The sequence below is a fragment of the Ptychodera flava genome, chromosome 5 (assembly GCF_041260155.1).
Source record: "Ptychodera flava strain L36383 chromosome 5, AS_Pfla_20210202, whole genome shotgun sequence".
Taxonomy (NCBI): Eukaryota; Metazoa; Hemichordata; class Enteropneusta; family Ptychoderidae; genus Ptychodera; species Ptychodera flava.
This window is the reverse complement of record NC_091932.1, coordinates 13,863,824-13,885,440: the sequence shown is the minus strand read 5'-3', so window position 1 is coordinate 13,885,440 and position 21,617 is coordinate 13,863,824. Positions and strand designations below refer to the sequence as shown.

Below are 21,617 nucleotides of genomic sequence, written 5' to 3'. Positions count from 1 at the left end.
TTCCCGGAGGCTCCATTCAAATTATATGGCGTGATAATTAAAATTCCTTGAAAAGCACCTTCATCTAACACCTTTAAGAGCGCATTAAAAAAACAAAGGCATATAAAGAAAATCGCAGACACTGTTTTGAAGGATATTGTCAAGGCTTGTCAATGAAGAAATTCCAACCGGAAATCTTGCAGCGTGTTCGCATAAGGCGGGAAAAACCGGTTTTTTGAAGCTTAAGCAAAACGCTTGTCACGTGACTCATGTGCAAATAATGACCGTGTACTGTGCTTGGTCGGATAGCTCTATATCAGGGCTTTATATCAGGGCTTTCAGAAAATGTATACTTTATTGGGGTTTGGGACGTGTTCAATTGAGAAAAAAATAAAATCTGAAAGTGTCTAAAGGTATGTATGTAGCTACCTTAAATCGATACAAGAATGATAAAACATCTCCCAGTCAGTACATTCGAAACACGCCTGTCAGCTAGAAATACTGTCTACTGACCAGTTCTTCACGATTTTTGTTACTCTACGAATCCGCTTAATGACTGGTTTATAGATAGGGGCAAGCATTACTACATTGTGATCTGAAGATCCAAGAGGAGGTAACGCAAAAGATTTGTATGCGTCAGGAACTGTACCATAACACCTATCAAGTATTTTATCAAAACGAGTAGGACACGAAACATATTGGTGGATATTTTTTGCACTCTTACTAAATTCGCAATGAATGAAGTCACCAAGTACAAACTTCGGAGCATCCAATTTCTGTAAATTATTTGATATGTGTTCAACTGCTGTAGATACATTCGCTCGTGGGTGTACGTAGACTAAAGTGAAAAACAATTGAGAAAATTCTCTGGGAATGTAGAACGGACGAAGAGAAATGGACAATAGCTCAATATCAGGTGTGCACATTCCATCACGGACAGTTACGGTTTTACACCATCGCTCATTTACATAAAAACACACTCCGTTGCCATGATGTTTTCCTGTCTTCTCTTTGTCTCTATCCAAACGGATTGGTGTACCAAAACAATCAACAAATAAATCTTGATCACAAACATGTTCATCCAACCAAGTTTCCGTGAAAGCAAACAGACATGATTTTTAATATTCATTCATGTAGTTTACATTAGCTGCAGTTCATCGACCTATGCACGTAACGAACGAACGTTTGCTAGAAGTACAGTTGGTAATGGCAGTCTGGACTTTCGCTGTCTCAGTTTTGTCTTACACCACCCTTCCTACCTCTTTTCCTTCGCTTGTGGGTTCCTGCAGTAAAATTGTCATTCCCGTCTGAGTGTATCGAACGTAAAATATCAACTGGAAGGTTAGCATTCAAAACATAAGCAGACACCTGTTGGTCAGGCAAGCTCAGCAAGATTTCCCGGCTGTAAACAAAGGGAAATGCACCATGACCATGGCTGTTCTGTGTCTACACTCCGCCACATCGATGAAAGTGTACCAACAGAGCCAGGAACACCAAAAATACACAGAACGAGTTGCCGTCCATTCTCCAACCATTCATGATGAAAATAAATATGAGAATGAGGGAAAAATATCACTCACAGCTGTTTCTATTTTTATTTAAATCCGTAAATTTGTTGGTGATCTGTAACTCTTAATCCAAACCCTTGCTCGGTGAACCCTCCTTTATTCTTGGTTATGAAAGAGCAAGGTTCAATATTCTTTGAGGAAACTGTGAGCAAAAAGTCTGAAACTTTCTGCTAGTAGAGTCATACTGCCTTGACTTTGCGCAATCAAATCGGTCTGTGCAATATATAGTGACTTCGTAAGCAAAACGATCTCTTTCGAAGAATAATCTTATTCTTATGTTCGCCAGTAATGGACTTCAAAAGCATAAGCGTTCAGCACGCATCTGGTTTTATGATATTGGACTTCTCGACAAGGATGATGATCACGTGGCCCCAAAGTTTCCTAAAGGAGGGAACAAGACGGTAAAATGTAGAACATTGTCATCGATCAAGAAGATGTTACATCATGAAGAGGTGAGAATTTCTGCAACGATTTTTTCTTATAAGAACTGAGGTCGCTAAGCAAATTTGTGAAGTCATGGGTTCTTTATTACCTATTCGTGTAGCTCCAGTGCAATGAAGGACGCCCTCAAGCAATGAAACTCGCGAAAGGTCAATCAAAGCAACGTACACGTCTCTAAACTGAACTTCAGACAGCCTCAGGAACAATGTTTTTCACAATAAGAGTTATTAACGGGGTTAGAAAATTAAGTAATTCTACTACCACATTGGGAAATGCAATAATTTAAGAACAATTTCCCCTTCATATACTTACAGAAAAACATTGACGTTTTAAAAATGGATATCGAAGGTGACGAACTGAAGGTTGTACCCCAATTACTGAAGAATGGTGTACTCGGCAATATCAAACAACTGGATTTAGAAGTCCATCCCGGGAAGGCATACTTACCGATTTCTGAAATGTTCAAGACTCTAAAGCAAGAGTTTGGGTTTAAATTGTGGTTTGTAAATGAAAATAAATATACACCGTTGCATGACTATGGACCGAGCGCTGGTGTCCACCACCAGCTACTTGAACTTGCATTGGTCAACACAAAGTTTCTAAACAAAAAATAGCAACATTATCAAGATTAGTATTTTGTAAATAGAAGATAGTGTTGCATGGAAATTATGGAAGAAACGTCATAACAATCCTAGAACAAAAACAATTCTTGTTTTATAAACGGTCTTGTGATGGCTTTGTGCATGCAATTGCAAATACTGTTTAAGCTTGATTTTATGAAAAGAAATCGTAAATAAATCAACCGAAGCCATTATTTGGTTGATCTCTATAAACAAATCCTAGACATTCTCCTTCACTGCAAAGTTCAGATCAAATGCATCGTTTTTAAAACACCTGCACTCTAAAGACATTACCGTGTTAATGTGCCCTTCATTTTCAAATGGATAACATGAAATTATAGTTTGTCAATACAAGTGAATTTCGTGGCTTCATACCCTAAGATTACTACTGATAATGTATCCGATTATCTAGCGTTGTGGGCCAGATGTTTTCGACGTCTACAAATTCAATTGCATTGCCAAAACTACAAAATAATAGCAACAATATACCCTCTCCCAGCTAATAATTTACTCAAACAATCTTTGCAGGACATAATGTACTCGGCTTTGCTTCATACATAATGTTGTGCAAAGTTGGCTTTCGTCCATTATGGGCCGGGACGGGGTACATTATTGCACTCAATTGCATCAATATAATATTTGGAAGAGAGTGGGGTCTGTACAAAAGCAAAGACAAGTACAAGTATCTCATGTTTCGTCATTTGTTTGTGATTTGCATTCCCTAAAAGTGGGGCAATGAGTGTTCCGCAGGAGGTCGTCCAAATAACTGATTTAATGCCTTTTTAAAATTTTCTTTGAAGATTTTATCTCTTTTGTCGCAGGAATTGGTTCTTGAAGTTTGCTTATTACATTGCGGTTATTAGTCGGAACGGGTTTGGTAGCAAATCAGCTAATCTGATTTTAGTAGCGGACGGCGTATCCAGCACATGCTAAACCTGAGCTAAATACAGATATGAATAAAAGCTCTTGTGCAAAACAGCCTACAGGCTAATTTAATAAAGTTAACAATAATATTAACTTTTTGTATGTCTCAGACTATTTTGTTGCTTGTAGCAGTAGCAATGTTGGCCAGCATCACTCAGTTGCAATTTATACAGTTAAGCTTGAAGATGCTGCAATTCACTGGATTCGTTTGTCCTAAATATTCTGGCTTCCCTCTAAAAGACTGGCGATGTGTTTACGAAGTGGTACGGTAATAAATACACCCATAGCTACTTTAGTGATGATCAAGGATACTTGATACAGACAGAATTTAAGGCAAAACTAGCTCTGTCTGGGGTTATAAATGAGAGTTTACGATTGCCACCCATCGTGTTCCCTCTTAATTTAGATATGTATTTTGGAGCACTGCGCATGCGCATATTCATATTTGCATAAGCGACCCATTGAACACCAAAATGGATTTTTCTCAGGCCAAGCGTCCCACACCGGGTGCTTTAGGCTCTTGTGTAAAGGCGATGGCGAGTCATTTTCGGGTAAAGCTTGGAAGCAGAAACAGCTTGGACTTTTCAGTCAACGTCATGGCTACCAGCGAGGGTGCAAAGTTCGAAATTCCGGTAGATTTTACGCAATACTTTCAGCGGTCCTCTCACGGTTTCCGCCATGATCTTTCTGTCAGAATATACATGATTTCATTCAGCTATATTCAAATCCACCGTACAGTGTCTTTTTTGGCTGATTTTTGCATCCAACGTGAACAACACTGTCGATGAATAATTGATGGACACAAAGGCCAACATTTTATGACCGATGCGCCATGGGGACATCGGGGGACACTCGATATTTCCTTACATGCGTGACGGCCTACTTCTATTCGGGGAAATTCCGACTTTTTAGCTTTGTATACGTACCAAGAATATAATGAGCTTATACATGGTGACTTTTAGAACAGCTCGCGAAGGAATTCTTACAGTTGAAAAAAATACAGCCTTTAATTTTCCGCAGTTTCATCACAGCGTTCAGCTGCGTGAAGTGGTACCCCTGCGTACGATGGTGTGTGTTCCCGGCGTTATACGGCCTCCCATCCGTGTAACGCCAGGAACACACAGCCTCGTACGCAGGGCCGGCTACGTCAAGTGGCAGTATACGAATTAAATCAACAGTCAGTGGGTACGTACCGCACTTTAGATGGGTTCAAACTTAAACTGGGTTCGATGTTAAGTGATAAGAGGGGAAATAAAGATGATGATAACTATAAGTCGTATTATGACATTGTAGTTGCCCAGGCCAAGTCAAGTGTGGTATGATTAATTCTTGTATTGTCTGTGGATTCGAGAGACAGTTCCAGTGATTCAACTATACAGTGTTGTTTGTGAATGACTAGGGTTTCTCTTTTCCTTTACAATTTACATGCAACTTCCGATGTAGATCCCCTGAGTACAGCCACTGGGTGAGGTTGTGCAACATCTGTTTTCAATTAGGCCATGAAAATATTTAGGATTTTGATCCCATTTTAAAATAAATGTTGCATGTATCAGATATTGTAGAGTACAATAACAAATGTGTTCTAGAGAGAAAAAGAATTTTGAGGCTAGGGTTGCCAAGAATGTATAATAAGTTTTTGTTAAGGTGATACATGTATTGGGTCACATGGGAAAGTAACCTGGTCCTGTGATTAGTCAATTTGGTGATGCATCTTAAAGGTCTGTAGTTTGGATATTTCTGAAAGAGATACCTTGAATTTAGTCAGTATTGTCATTCCAGTAAATCTGTACTGATTTTCATGCCTGAGGATCTGAATTAAAAAAACACTAAGTCATATTGCAGTATCTTTATTATATTTCACAACACCATGAACATATACAACAATATGAATTAAAATTTTCAAATAAATACTCTTGCAGTAAATAAATGTTTCTCTGTCTTGTTTTTGTAGTACTTTATAGAGTTGCATTGACAGTCCTGTTGAGTAACTATCAGTGATATGCTGTTGACATGTGTCTTTGATATGAACCTAAGAACAAATGCTTTCATTGCACTGTGCACAAAATATAATAATGATGCTAAAACAAGAACAAAAACAAAACAAAACCCTCTTACAAACTAGTTTTTGGAGGAAATAGTTTGCCCAAAAACCAGAACAAAATCAAAGCAACCTGAAAATCAGCCTATAACAGAACGAAAAAGAGTTCCCACCTTACGAAAAAGTCAGGTTTTTCTCAATTTTCATGTGAAAATGGAAAAGTAGCGGCATTTGATTGCTTGTTTTGGATAATTTATCTCCAAAATTGTGAATTCTTGAATTTGTGTTAAATAACTTTAATTTTCTTTGCATTTGACAAGATTGCCATATTTTGACACAAAGATACAATTTCCATTTTCACAGAGAAAAAAAATAATTTTGGTGATGTACATAAATTTACCTCTTGTGAATGGCATGAAAATGAAGGAAAAAACTGACCAATGAATTTGCACATTTTAGATACAAACACATCTCATTATTTTCTCTGAAATAAATTTTTTTTAAATAATGAAACGCACCTGTACTTACATTTTTGCAAAGAAAAATTGCATGCATCAAATTGCTCAAGGTAGTTTGCAGATTTTTAAAGGAAAAATCCTCTACAATTATTTTCTCTCATTTTTCATTATAATTTGCTAAAACTGGATGTTAAATGAAGCAACTCCTCTATTTTGTGCATTTTTTACAAAATTTCTGTCCAATAAGCTTGTCAGCTGACAAAAGTGTACATTTAGAAAGCCCATGGTTCAATTGCCTTCGCCATCTCAACTTTTGTTCACTTTTAAGTTGAAGTTCAACTTTAGTTGATATTTGGATTCCAAACCGTGCCTAAGGTAATTCAACTTTTGTTCACTTTGAAGTTCAAGTTCAACTTTAGTTGATATTTGGAATCCAACCGTGCCTAAGGTAATTCAACTTTTGTTAACTTTGAAGTTCAAGTTCAACTTTAGTTGATATTTGGAATCCAACCGTGCCTAAGGTAATTCAGCTTTTGTTCACTTTGAAGCTCAAGTTCAACTTTAGTTGATATTTGGAATCCAACTATGCCTAAGGTAATTCAACTTTTGTTCACTTTGAAGTTCAAGTTCAACTTTAGTTGACATTTTGAAGCTCGAGTTGAACCACACCACCCTGGAAGATATCCCAGAATTCACCACTTCATCTTCCCTTCACAAATGACGGCCGTCTAGCGATATAGCGGTAAATACGCTAAATTTTCAAACTTATTTTAAGAGCCACTATGTATTTTCGAGTAAACTCATTTTCACGCTAGCGATGTTTTATTGCCTGATGTTCAAGGCAGTGGTATGTTTTTCGAATTTTCATTAGTTCTACGCATGAATTTTTTGATCAAAAAATTGATGCTTTGTAAAGTTTGGTCAAACATCCCATGCATTCACTTTTCCCAGGATGTTTTTTGGTAAAATTCGTATGGTCAACCCAATCAATGTAGTATCATTCGAATCTTAATGGTACGAAATGTGTCAAACTGTCAGCCAACCCCTATCGACCCCTAGCATTTTGACGTAAGGGGGCTTTATTTCTGCCTACTTTTAGTGATTTTCTAAAATGTGGACGCCTTACATAGCCAGGCCTGCAGCTTGGGGCCGGGGCACCAGGTAACGTCGACCCCTGTCCGTTTCGACCCAAGTATTCACACCCTCTTGTTGTTGTTTGTGGTCAGATCAATCCCGGTGCCTTAGTCACTTTGACCTTCAGTCACTTTTTATGTTACATGTACCAACGTTTTACTGAGTACATTATGCAACTTGTTTCTGTGAGAAAAGATGCTTGCTTCGAATTCGCGACAACAACCTGATACTTGTGCACGCCGCGTAATACTTGTGGGAGGCCTGGGGTACCCAAGCAGCCCCATTGTCATTTACTGACTAGGGAACGTGTGTCACTGAAGTGGGGATGGATTATAGCATGTCATTTACTGATTTTGGGAATAAGGCATTCGTGATTATCGCAATTGCTTGCCACATACAGCAAGACTGGATGAGAGAAGCCGATCCGTTTGCCTTGGTGTCTTGACGCCAAATGAGCTGATTTCCGGTTTCAGCATTGGACTTACAGCAATGCATTATGGGATATCTTCCAGGGCAGCGTGGAGTTGAACTTAAGCTCATGTCACCTGTTCACTTTCAAGTGACAAAAAATTTACTGATGAGTGTTGTGGTTTTACCATGTGTAGCAGTGCATAAATAACTTTAAAATAAAAATAGAGCTTACACTATTGAATACATATAACGGGAGAGATAATGCATTTCTCGTTAAAATAAACGTATTTTTTAATTAAAATTGACAGAAATAAGATCATACAAACTACAAACACATAGGACTATTAAGATTTATGCAAATTTACAGGGCTACATACATTTATAGAAAATCATTGCAAATACATAGAAAATATTAACAACATACATTTGTATCTTTGTAAAGACTGGACTGAAATTACTATGGATGGTAAATCTTTTCAAAGTGATGCTACAAAAAAGCATGACCCTTCAAGTGTTTTTGCATGACAAAGTTCCACCCTACCACTTATCATGTGCAAAAGCAGTAATCTATCCTCTGTGTCTAAAAGTCTAATAATTATAATGTCTGCTTTGACACAGACTTTCTCATTTGACCTTTGAACAATTATATATTTGTCCACACCTGAATGGAAAGTGATATTAAAGAATATAAAGGAAAAACTTTGAAAAACTGTCACAAACGTGGTTTCAAAGAATGTTAAAAAATATGTAATTACATTCTCTTAAATTCTTTACAAACATGGATAAATCTACATATATACAGTGCCATCCAATAGTATATCAGTATTTGAAACTTCTATCTTTTGATCACCAGGTGTTTTCATATTCAATCAGAAGATAAATTTAAAGTACAGAACTGTAAATTGTGATGGTTTTTACTATTCTTCTTTTTTATTGCAATGTTCTATTTCTAGGTATTAAAGATACACAGTATTCAGCTTGTCATTTCAGCCTGAACACGCATGTTTAACTGAAAATGTACATGTAAAAAGTGCATTATTGAAGAGTGAATTCTGGTGCAGACTAGAATTCAAATGTACAAAAGGCCCAGAAATGCTAAATGTTGATGACTTTTACCAAATTTCAGCCAGATTGTCTTGTCTTACTCCCATAAGTATGTTTGCATGCAGGGTTTTAAGCCTGTCAATTCAGCTTGTACATGTGTAAACTCATTGCCATTGTTGACAAATGAATTCTGGTCCGGAATAGAATTAAAATGTAATAAATAACATTGCATTTTACAAATATAGATGCTATGTTGACAAGCTAAATAGTGGGTGTTTCAACATTCTTTTGAGTTAGAATATGCAGTTGCAATATATATATATATATATATATATATATATATATATATATATATATATATATATATATATATATATATATATATATATATATATATATATATATATATATATATATATATATATATATATATATATATATATATATGCATGTGTTTTTATATTACCTTGTGTGTCCTCTGTTGATTACACAGAAAACCTGCAAGATTTTTCAGAGCTACATGTATGCCTGTACACAGTCCCTCCATCATGTCTGTCTGTGCTTCTTGTCTATGTACATGTGTATGTGCAACAGATACTGATGCATGTGTACATTGTCTGTATACATGTACATGTACATTGTATAAATCTGGTGTATGTGTGAGTGTATATATATATATATATATATATATATATATATATATATATATATATATATATATATATATATATATATATATATACACACACACACACACATATATATCGCATTTTACATACATGTATAAGTAGTGTATTACAGTGTGCAACAGATACGGATGCATCTATAGATGCAAACATGCAAACACTTATATATATAGACTGTACATTACAACTACTCCAGCAAAAACCTTTTTTTAAATTAAGTTCTTGTATCTCTTTCAAGTTAAACAGTTTCCCCAGTTTTGGTAATGTACAGTCTACATATATGCACGTGTTTGTATATCAGCTTGTGTGTCCTCTGTTAATTACACAGAAAATCTGCAAAATTTCTTAGAGCTACTTGTAAAAGTATGCCTGTACAAACTCCCTCCTATCATTGTCATCAGTTTGTCTTTCTGTACTGCATGTAAGTGAAGGTGTTTTGTAATATGGCAGTTTCCCCGGTGTTGTGTAGTGAGGAAATTTCATGTAGAACTTAATGAGAAAAGTCACACAACTACATCTGAGTGTCTCTACACTGTAAATTTTTTTTTTTTTTTTTTGGGGGGGGGGCTTGAATTACCCACGTAGGACTTCAACCCACATTCCCCGAATTCATGTATGCAAGTGTGCTGCACAGAAAAACTTGCACAATTTTTCAGAGCTACACTATATGCCTGTACACAGTCACTCTATCATTGTCTTCTCATTGTCTGTCTGTACTACATGTCTATGAACACATTTGCGCGTGTGAATATACAAATATGTACATATGTACATACAGGGACTATGATGTGCGTATGTTTGCACGTTCATGCCTGTTGCAATGTAAAGACATAAATAATGCGTGTCCATCTCAACACATCTTGTTTCCCTGTACACCTGTAAAAACGTTTTCCAGTGTGTTAACTTATTATTTTCCATTTGAAGCCTCGTGTTTCAATTAACACCAATGCAGTTACAAATATTTTAGTATGCTTGCTATGACAATGGGTCAAAATTTCCACTAAATTCATGACAAGCATTGTAACATATCAATTGTAATGACAACCACCATTGTTCATATCACTGGAGTAAAATTACCAAGCTGTTGTTAGTTTGAAATAGAATAAATTATATGCAGGAAATAAACATGCATTGGCCTGACAAACTATCAAAGTGTTCATCTTAATTTGTTCAAAGCCTTGACAAGGAGTAAATTATTTTACCTACAATTTTATGGCATTAGAATATTCATGCAACAGTGTCCCTTAATGTTTTTGGATGTCACAGACACTTGGTTCATAAAAGTAAAATGCAAAATTGCTAGAGTAAGCATATGTTACTTATAATATTATTAGTGAAGTATCTTAAAGGTACCCCCTTTTTACTCAACATTTTGGAAACTTCAAGCTCAACTTAGATGGGTACACCTCAAACCGCACCTCTCCCCCTGTGTAAATGATGAGTTTCTCCTTGCACCATTGTTAACTTCAAATTTCAAAATAGATGACCTAGGCCTATACCTTCAACTGTTTCATCCGATGTTTTGTTACAGCTTGTCGGGTATTCCTTCTCGTCTCAATTGCAGATTGTTGCATTGCATTCTTTTGTAAAGCTGCTGCTGTTATTAGCCGCGATAAGTACAACGTTCATATGATTTGAGGCAGATCGTCCAACGCGCTGGGATTACCTCCGGGGATTACCTCCATTGAAAAGTACCTGCCGTGTGCGGGTGCGTGCCGGTGCAGTAACGATCGGTGACCTGAGTCAAACGATGGAGGTAGCAAACTAAGTCAAACATCGCATTTCGGCATGGTTGAGACATCTCGCTCCTACTCTCACACTCAAAAGAATCTTCGCAGCCGCTTTTTGTTTGTCCTTGAGTGCAGCTGTGCATGCTTTGCTATGTAAGCTGGGTGTGTTGTGACGTAACTGTATATACTATTAAAATATGCAGGGGTCAGTTCCTTGTGCCATGACGCCAGAAAAAATATTGCAATCTTAAAGCTGAAACTATATCACAGGACGAAAACACAGTAGTGATTGTAAGTGATATACAATAGAATTATACTCAAGAGAGAAAAGCACACCTAACGCTTAACAGGCAGTACAAGATCTTATCCCTACTGCCCTTCCCTTTTTACAATGGACTACCCGACCCTTGACCTTCACTAAGGTGAAAGGTAAATATGAACCGAATCTCGACACACACACAGAAACCGGCGGAACGCACAAGTTATGTCACGGTTTTTGTGGAGGGACCGTGGTCATGTACAGTGGCTGCGTGCACGATCTGTGGAGGGACCATGCTGCGTATCATACCATCGTCAAAGATTCGCACAATTCAATATTTATTCGACCAGTCTTCAAGGCGACAGCTTATGCAGTGAACTGTGCGTGATGTAACAATGGTGCATGCAGTGGATCGTCGCTCAGACCTGCTTATCCAGGTCATGGATAATGGCGTGCAGTTGCAGAAAAAACAGCCGGCTTTAGACTCAAGCGCCTTACACAACATGTATTTTTGACCACAGTCGAATCGTGACTTTAAACAGCGTGTATGTAACCGACACACTTGTTCATCTCAGGAATTTGACCACTTTGGTTCACTGTTGCGGCCGGCCAGGAATGTAGTAACGTGCCTTCCATCTAGCTATCCCAGTGGAAATTTTTTAATGGACTTTTTAGGAATAAGGCAACTTCTTCTGGAAGTTTGGTCCCGTAAGTCTGTGGATCTGAAAAAAGAAAGGATTTTAAGGCATAATGAGTGAGAAACACTGACTTAAAATGTTGTATTTGGCCTGAACATTCTGACAAATTTCCAAAATGGCCGTCTTTTGATATGCAAATGAGCGTTAAAAATTTACATATTAGGAAGTATTCATTACCACCTATGAAGTCTTGTTCAGGGTCAATTTTGTAAATGTGAAGGTTCTTAACCTGAAGAATCACAAAAATAAGACTTTTGAAGTATGAAATTGTGTTTTAAACCTAAAAATCATAAAAAAAAAACATTTCTACACCTACCACTTCATACTTATGACACAAAAACCTTTGTCCTATAACTATTACATTATTTTATAGTTTTAAAAGAAAATGCCTTTGTTTGCAGGGGTGTGTATCTCTGTGACTGTGTGTGTGTGTGTGTGTGTGATGTAGAATACAATAGCAAACAACTGTGAATTGTAACAGCTGTTGATTGTGCATTGTCACGTAAATTTAAACTTATATTGCCTGCTTCTTACCAGCGTTTACTACACAAGTACTTGAAGGTCACCTTCAGCATAATCATCCATGAGCCTGTATGTATATACAATGGGGGAGCCGTCCTCTGCCGTGTCAGCGTCATAAGTGATGTTATACCATACTGGATAGCCGGGTACCTGAAGACAGATAAAAGTGATTAGTAATGTTCAAACACACACATTTCATAGATCATGAATTTACAAAATTCATATATATATATATATATATATATATATATATATATATATATATATATATATATATATATATATATATATATATATATATATATATATATATATATATATATACGTGTGTGTGTGTTATTAAAATTATTAAAATAAAGAAATGGAATTAAATGAATAGTTAATGTCATGTGTATGTGGTTCTTTTTTCATACCTGTGACATAAAGTAATGTCATGGCACATTTACTGCAAAAAAATGTGATTGATATTATGGTTATTTTACTGGAAACACATTAGTTTACACCATAGTATAACACAGCACAAGACAGCACAAGACAGCGTGGTCATTAACTTTATCGTGTGGTATGAAAGGGTGTATACTTTTCATTCTGTGTTAATATCCTGAGTTTTTATGTATTGGCCACATTAAAGACTAATTACACACGACTTTATGACCAGTGTATGTGCCAAAGTGCTCTTTTACCTGTTAAATAACCTTTCCAGTGTACCAAGTGTATTCATTACAGTCATCTTTAACACTTTCACCGCGGGAGGGCGCATTCTGCGCCAACGGCCAGACTGCGGGAGGCGCGTAAACGCGCCAAGAACGTACGCGTTTATATGCGTTCGATATACGTTGGCTTTGTCTGATCTAAATCATGTTTGTTGACTATTTCCTCAAGCCTAGCTAAGCGTACGAGGTAGAGGTCAAACCTAAATGAGCATGCGCGCCAAATTTGTAAACAAATGCCGCCATACTCGCTCATTTCTCCGCCGTAATTTGTAAGGATCGAGTGATCAGTTGTTGTTTTCTGTCAGGAGATATTTAAAAATGGCGACGCGGGCACAGTTTCACACAGACTGAGCCCTTTAGCATGTTTTTCTAGACAGTGATAGTGGAATTGTCAGTGATCGTGAAACTGAACTCGACGGAGATAGCGGAAGTCAAATTTCAAATTACAACTTTATTACCGAACTTGAATATGTTCCCAAACCAGTTGAGCAAAGACAGACATTGCAAGCAAGACAGGAAGGTAGGCCAGCTGAGCATGCTGAGAGAAAAGTGCGACAAAAGGTCTGTGAACGACGTCACAAACGTTGATGGTGTATCCTGTGGATGTTGTACGATATCAATCCATCAATGACAATTACACATCGGACTATCTACCAGTATATAAGCTTATATATAATATAGCTCTCTTTTGAATGTCAGATGATACCTGTTGTTCGAAGATGAACTTGTAATAAATATGCATATTAACCTCATTTATGTGGGAAATCTTTTAGAGTATGTGTTCCCCCTACTGAATTTGAGTTAATAAAATGTAAGTAGTAATTTTTAAAGTGTTGCACTGAAAAAAAATACATTTATATATTGAAATAACAAAAAATGCAACATTTTTTATTTTTTTGTGTAAAATCCAATATGGCCGCCGTGATCACGTGACCTTCTAGGTGTGTCACATGACATTTTGTTCATTTTTATGATGCTCTGTCATATTGCAATACTCACTGAAAAATTGTCCCGAATACTCTTATAATTACAAAGATACAGCTTATGCATGTACATCAATATTTATAAGGCCGTATTTCCATAGAAAACTACGCACAGGAATGCACGTATAAAAATTAATTACGCAGTGAAAGTGTTAAAGCGGTGGCGCACTCTCCTTCCAAGTAGTATGTTATTTTGATCAGGTGATGTTGGTACAGTACTTGCTTCTTGTATGAGTTTCTTTACTTGTGTGGTTAGTTCCTGAACTGTAAGCTGGATACGTTTTTTGGGGTTGGTAGTAGACTGCCTTGAGAAATTATACACTTCCCTGTCAGTACATGTTTGTTTGAGGAGGTTTTTCCGGAATCTTAATTGTGCTTTCAGTGCCTGTAGTTTGGTATTTTTGTTGGGTAATGTTGCCAAATGTGTATCAACTTGGTTGCTGGTCTGCCACAGGCCATAATAAACAATATCTTGGGTTTGCTTCTGAAGGGCTGCAAGCTTGTTTGCTTTAGTTTGTAGACGTTGCTGGATGAGTTGTTGTTGGCGAGTGTGACGTATGGTGTGAATACTTTGTTCTCTGTTGTGGAACTGTTTCCATGTGTTGGCAACTTGTTTCTGTGCATCTGTTACAATTTTCTGTACTTCCTGTGGATTTTTACTTTCCAACCATTCTTGAGTGTTGTTCATGGCAAACATAATGTAAGCTTCTGAAGCGAGGGTGGTTATGTTGGGTTTAACAGAAAGTAGGTGATCAAGGTAGGCAAACATTCTCTCTGGTTGCTTGTTGTGTTTTTCGACGCTTCTTGTTGCAAGTGCCATGCCTTCTGTCATGTTGAAGTACTTTCCCATTGGTAGAAACTCATGATGAACTGAACTTAACAAACGGTTGCCTTCACTTCCAGTGTCTTCTAAGAACTGTGTCATTTGTGACTTGAGAAAATAAATGTGCGCTGCATTGAAGAACAGGATATTGAATCTGTTGCCACGAAATGGTGCCAGAGGTAGTGAGTGCATTTTGTTTTCCTTCAGGAAACTTGTGGATGTAGGTTTTGAAAGGACCATGCCTACCATTCTTCTCGTCTCCCCTACGTGCAAAGGTTTTTGAAGCAGTTCGGATGAGTCTTAGTGTTCCTGGTTCTCCTGTACGGTTCAAATCTGATGCTGTTGTTGGGATCTGCTCTTCAAAATGGGCTTGTTCAGCTTGCAGTATAGCCTTCTGGCTAACCTCGGCCATATGTACAAGTGTGTGAAGTCCACAAAAGAAGTTGTTGACCTTGTCTATTGCAGATCGGGGTACATTCATCGAGGTTGGTGTAATTAGGCACATGTCTGGCAAAACTGTGAGACGATATTCTTGTAACAGTGTGTTGAATTTTGTTTCTGTGGCTGCACGGTCACTCATTGTGTTTTGTATATTGGAGATGATGTGTTTGGATGTGGCGTTTGTAGTGGATTTAGAGATGTGATCCAGGTCCTCCAAGATTGTGTTCAAGGTGTCAAGTGTATCCTGTGCCGATTTAGTCGCCATATCTCGTAAACCTAGGATGTGATAAGCTCCAACCTCATCCCGAGCAGCATAGGCGCCATATTGTTTGCCATATTTTGAAGCTTCATCTGTATGTAAAGTTGTGTGAGGTTTGTGTGTGAAATCTTCTGCTAGTTGAGTTTGTGCCAGTATTGTGCGTTCTATGTTCCAATTGTCAACTGTAGACGATGAAGGTGTTTTGTTAGGGGTCTTCCCTACCAGTTTCAGACAGGCTTCAATGACAGGTCCTACATGTTTACTTGGAACATGATGTTGCAACAAAGAGTACACACAAACGTGCACATCTGTTGTGAATTGGCGGGTGTGCTCATTGAACAGGAAGGCTGTATTACTGACTGAAGATTTTAGAGTGTCATTTTCTTCCTGCAAACAACTTATACGATGTTTCAGCTCATTAATGACATCAGTGTTATTATCAGTTTCATCATTTTCATCAAACTCCAATTTGGCACATTTGGCTCGCCAGTATTCTTCGCGTGCAGAAACCCTCTTTAGCTGTTGTGTTTTTGTTCTGTGTTTGGTATGCATGGCTATGGCTTTTTGGGACATGCTGTCAAGGTCCACTTCTAATTCACTAATGTGGGTTTGCATGTTGTCAATCGTGGATTGCATTTCATGGACTTCTTGCCCAAGACTGGTTGTTACATTGCGTAAAGTTTCTGTTACTACAGCTGGGTTATCTTCCGGAGCAAAAGGGCCACTTGTTTTTTTCTTTGACTTTCCAATTCACTTTTTAGTGGTCGCTGATATCTCTCACAAAGAAAGGCTTGATATATAGAAGCTCCCTTAGCACGAGATTGACTTTTTTGTAATTTTTTGTTTTTCTCCACAAGTCTTCGTAATGATTTTTGATATGACTCCATGTTCTCAGAATAATTGTATGCAGTTTCTGTGCAGTTTTGACATTGGCAGTAGGTTTTTGAAGCATCATCGTATAACCATTTGGCTGTGTCTGATATTCCTTCATTTTTTATTTTGGTTAATATGAACTCATTGGTGAATGCCTGGCAATGTGACGCCATTATGTACTGGTAATACTGAAGAAGTAAACAAAAAAAAACAAAAGAAATAACACAAAATAATTGAAGAAATGACAAGAAAATAAACGCAGCATTCATTGTTTGGTGATGTTGTAGGAATACAGATATATACGTATGTTTTGTAAACACTTTTACAAAAATTGAATTGTCATGTCAAAACACAGTACATGTCACGCGGTTACAGCATACAAACTCAAAATTACAGGGCTTCAACATCATAACTAACACACTGAACACTGACAAACTAAATATTTGTAAAGTAATGAAAAAATAAAGAAAAAACTCAACATATGTAAGTATTACCAGTACATGATAATTTTCACTTTATTTCTAATGAACAATATTGCAGAAAAAAAATCAATTCTTTAACTCTACAAATGATCAGAGTCGGTGGAAACGCCTGAAAAACCAGAATCCGAAGCAAAGTTGGCAAGTCCAAAATTGGATGTGAGATAAAATTTTTGAAATTTGTTGAATAAACATGGAATATAATTGAGGAGTAGATGTTTGTGATATGTCACATACGATTCTACAGCATGAGCAATATGCACAATAGAAAGTTCAATATCTTCATCGTTTTCAAATTCTTTCATTAACTTTAAATCCATGTCAGTATCAAAAGATCTGGTAAAAAGTTTCTCAATGACAAGGCATATGACATCGCCTAAACTGCTATGAAACAGTAAATGTACATAATAAAACAATTTCTCTTCTTTGTGGCCATTTACTTCAGCATCAGATAATATTTTGTGCAACATATTTCTCCTGAAGAGACTATTGTGTTTGCCGCTGGCATGGGTTTGTCTGTGAATTACCATTGGGAGGTTATTTTGGGGATTCATTTCAGCCTATAATAAATTAAAAAGGAAAAGCACATACAAATGTGTTTGTATGAAGCACAGTACATTTTCCCATGAATACATAACTATTACTATTATATTTATAGTATTTTAGTGTGACAGGAACATCAACTGTACATTTTAAATTATTTTGCAATTTAACGATTTCAATTGTAAAGTAACTAAAGCAAAAGTTCTTCCCAAAGCCTGGATTTTCCAAGGTGGGTGAACAACATGCAACTTAGATATGTAACATTCAAATAATATTTCACTTGCAACCCAAATATGGTTGCTGGCAGCGACAACACAGTTGTGTTTGAATTATGTTGTCAGGCACTGATTAACAAATATTTTAGAGGTTGTAATGTAGGCTTGTGATTTGTGTGGTTTGAATGTCTACTTACCACAGTTCAGTAACTTTGACAGACCACACCCAGTCTACGTCTTCACAAAGCAGTACACACTTATCTTCCTATAATGTGATCCAAAAATGTAGCCATCAGTTCCACAAAAATTATAACATGTTTATAAGACATTCAGCATCGTATATTCCTTATAAGATATCCAGTACACGTTTACTTACCTGCTTGCAATTTTGAAAAACTATTCGTATCTGCAATGAAGTTTATGCAACACTCACTGGTACACATGCATACATGTAGCTGTCTTCATATGATGTGAGAAAAGAATTTCTGCATCATTGTATTTATAATGACTTCATTTGCATATCATTTGCAAATATTAACATAAAATTTGGCGCCAATACTTCACATCTGCTTGCACAGCTTTCATTTTTTGGGTACATCTATACAACTTTCCTCGCTGTACTTCAGATGGCATTGTCATGTAAATCAGAAAGTTCTGCCTGCCCTACCGATGTTCTTTTGTTCGCAAAGTGTTCCATCGCCGGAAATTTGACTGGCGCTGAAATGCGCAATCACCGATCATGTTCCTTTCGATGTCAATGGAAGGGGAATAACCTAATTTGTCCTTTACATAGCGTCTGACGTTCGTCTACGCTTACGGATCGATAAATAAATGAGTCAGTATATCATCATTTTCAGACTTACCTAAAAAACTACGGCAATTTGGCTTCGTTGGACGAAATTTCACTTCCATCGTTTACGGGAGATCAAATGACGTCGTTTACTTGCTGTTACGCACCTCCACTGACCATTCCAAATCTCGCGCGATTTCCTTCAGAGACGTCGTAATTTCCCAATATGGCAGCTTCCATGTACGATTGGTGCGTTTTGTCGTTCGATATGTACTGACCAAGCTTTCTGTACAAGCGCATTTTACTGTAGAGGTTTTCATCCAGTGGATGTTGGTATGTGTAAGGAACTATTTCTAAGTTGGATTTACATTTTTGGGACATACTCACAGAGGATTGCATACAACTATTTTACGTTTGTTTACATTGTTCCAGAATAGGCGCCCTCAGTGACTGGGCTCGCTACCTATACAAAGGTATGTCAAGTTTGTAATCTTTATCCAAACACCCTTTTTATAGTTCCGTGGTTCAAATCAAACAAACATTGACCAGTAAAGCTCAATCTTCAAATAGCAAGGGAGGAGTCCTTGGGCAAGGGGGGGGGGAGGGGATTGTTACTTTGAAATATGTATTATGCCAAGGGACACTTTGTAAATTTAGGCATGTCCATTTGATCAACAGACATTCAACTGTAAACATTTTCATTTCCATCACATTCAGCATCGCCGTCCAGGTCTTTTTATACTCCATGGTGTAATTATACAGACATACATGGTATAATATTCCAAATTACCAAGGTACATTTTCTTTTAACATTGCACCTCTGCTTCTACAGTACATGCATGTGCGTTCCTCAGGCCCACTTCTCCCATTGCCAATATAATTGTGAAATATATTAGGATTTCACTGAAATTTTCCAGCTCACAGAGTCAGAGTCATTCATTGTGGCACCAGAATTTTGCCAGCATTGAAGGTCGTCTAGCCTTGTGTTAGGAAAACCTATAAGTACATATAAGTTTACTATTAAAGTTCAGTGGTTTGAGAGACATGCACAAAAATTTGTATCTTTTAAACCTCAAATTTAATTAGGCCATGTTGATGCAAACTGTCAACGTAAAAATAGTGTACAGTTTGCAATTTCCTGAGAAAACTGACAAGAACTTGGCCATTTAAACAAATCCAATCATGGTGCAATGAAGCATTTGATAACTAACACTACTCTTACATGTTCCTTACCAAGTTTGTGGAACTAATTGCATTCTGAATAATTGCCTGTATTTTCACCAAAAGTACCACATTATCTTTCACAATATACAAATTTTATATTTTGTAAATTCATTTAACGCTAACAATAGAGCTTTCCATTAATTATATTTAAATGATTAGAGAGAAATGAATTAAATGTGAACTGACAAATATAAAGAGACATAAATAGTACATGTACAGTTGTGTACCAGTCAAACATACATTTGATGCTGAACACTTGCAATAAGTAGGTCTTTCATACTCTGGTTTTTTAATTGCAAAGGTATTTCTGGAGTTTTAAATGAAAGAGTAAGTGAAAACTACACTGTACAGGTACATGTGACAGCCAGCTATAATACTGTACTGAAATGCCAGTGTCACTTGCTTTGAGACAAACAACTCATTACACCTTCACTAAACTGCTGGATCTACTTTCCCTTGGACCCCTCACCAAAAACAAAAAAATAGAAGCATAGTCACATAGGTGTCATGATATAAATCTATGAAATTGTCATGAATGTGAAGACAGCCAGAATTGAGCTGACAATCATGTTCTGGTGTACAGTACTGAAAATGAGAGTAATTATACACATGGTACATAGTGAATTTAAATATTTTTGTTTTTTCTTTCAATTACATGTCAATAAATATTTTGTATGCTGTTTGGTTTGTATGGCTCAACTAATATGTGTGTTTTATTATCTTTGATTGTAGATCATTGCCATGAGAAGGACACCAACAACACAATAGAGGCTGAAGAATTACATGGGCACATGAACAGTACTTCATTGTGTGTAGAGTTGATAGAGGAGATTGATGACGGAAACAAAACGGATGGGACCCAGAATACTTACCAAGACTTCAAGACCATATTGAGGAGTAAGTAGTCAAACCCTTGATGGTAAAGCTACATCATATGTCAAAGAAAATCAAGGGACTATAGTTTAGGTAGATTCTACAAATACTCGAAAATGTTTGAAGCTTTCAACTACGTTGATTTAAGAACATTGTAACAGAGTTTTCCTTTACCTTCCTCCAATTTGGTTTTAGAATGGATACATGTAGCGAACAAAATTCAAATTGACATCTTTTGATACATGTAAGATTGAAGTCATGGTCAAAGATTCGAGAAATTCCCCTGACAAAATACTGATTCAGTTGTTTTGAATATTGAAACAAGGACTCTAAGGGGTGTCTTTAGCTCATACATGTACTTGTATACATTTAGTTAAATACATGTAGCTTTTTTATGTGATGTGTATTTTGCATCATTATAAAAGAATGTAGCAGTTATACAGGAATTTGTTTGGCAATACTAATTACGTACAGTTTCAGACTTTTCAATTCAGTCTAGTTTTTGTGGGGTTTTAGCTTGTCAAGATCTGTTGTTACACATTTAGAAACTGATTGCATTCAATTCTATACACTGTTCTATGGCAGAGTACTAATGTGCAATATTTTGTTCACAATCAGATTAATTGCTGGTGGCTGAGATAGGACCCATACATGTATATGTACATGTATGTACACTCATATGTACACTCATATATGATTGAATTATTTTTTATTTCAACTCTGTAAACCAAAACAAAAGATGAAATCATTTTTATTTTGATACATGTATGCTTACTGTCAAAAGAGAGCATCGATATACTTTTATAAAAAAAAATAAAATTTAAATAGAAAAGGCCATTGCTTTGAATCTTCAACATTTTGCAAATGGGCCATGATAAACATGCAGAAA

At 36.7% G+C, this 21,617-nt stretch overlaps 1 protein-coding gene and 1 long non-coding RNA gene across 2 annotated transcripts in view; one reads left to right on the top strand and one right to left on the bottom strand.

Moving 5' to 3' along the window:
• The window catches only part of LOC139132498 (probable methyltransferase-like protein 24), an 8,092-nt gene extending 4,469 nt beyond the window's left edge, over positions 1-3,623 (top strand). Inside the window, exons 3-4 of the mRNA XM_070698820.1 lie at positions 1,834-1,999; positions 2,303-3,623. Of these exons, the coding sequence (XP_070554921.1) occupies positions 1,834-1,999; positions 2,303-2,602 (466 nt within the window). The 3' untranslated portion in view covers positions 2,603-3,623. The remainder of the gene's footprint in view (positions 1-1,833; positions 2,000-2,302) is intronic.
• Positions 3,624-11,941: 8,318 nt separating this feature from the next.
• Positions 11,942-19,066, bottom strand: LOC139132497 (uncharacterized). The gene is made up of 4 exons (XR_011552326.1): positions 18,705-19,066; positions 18,039-18,106; positions 12,525-12,662; positions 11,942-12,014 (listed from the first exon to the last, which is right to left on the bottom strand). It is a non-coding gene; the product is annotated as an uncharacterized lncRNA (long non-coding RNA).
• Between the last annotated feature and the right edge of the window lie 2,551 nt (positions 19,067-21,617).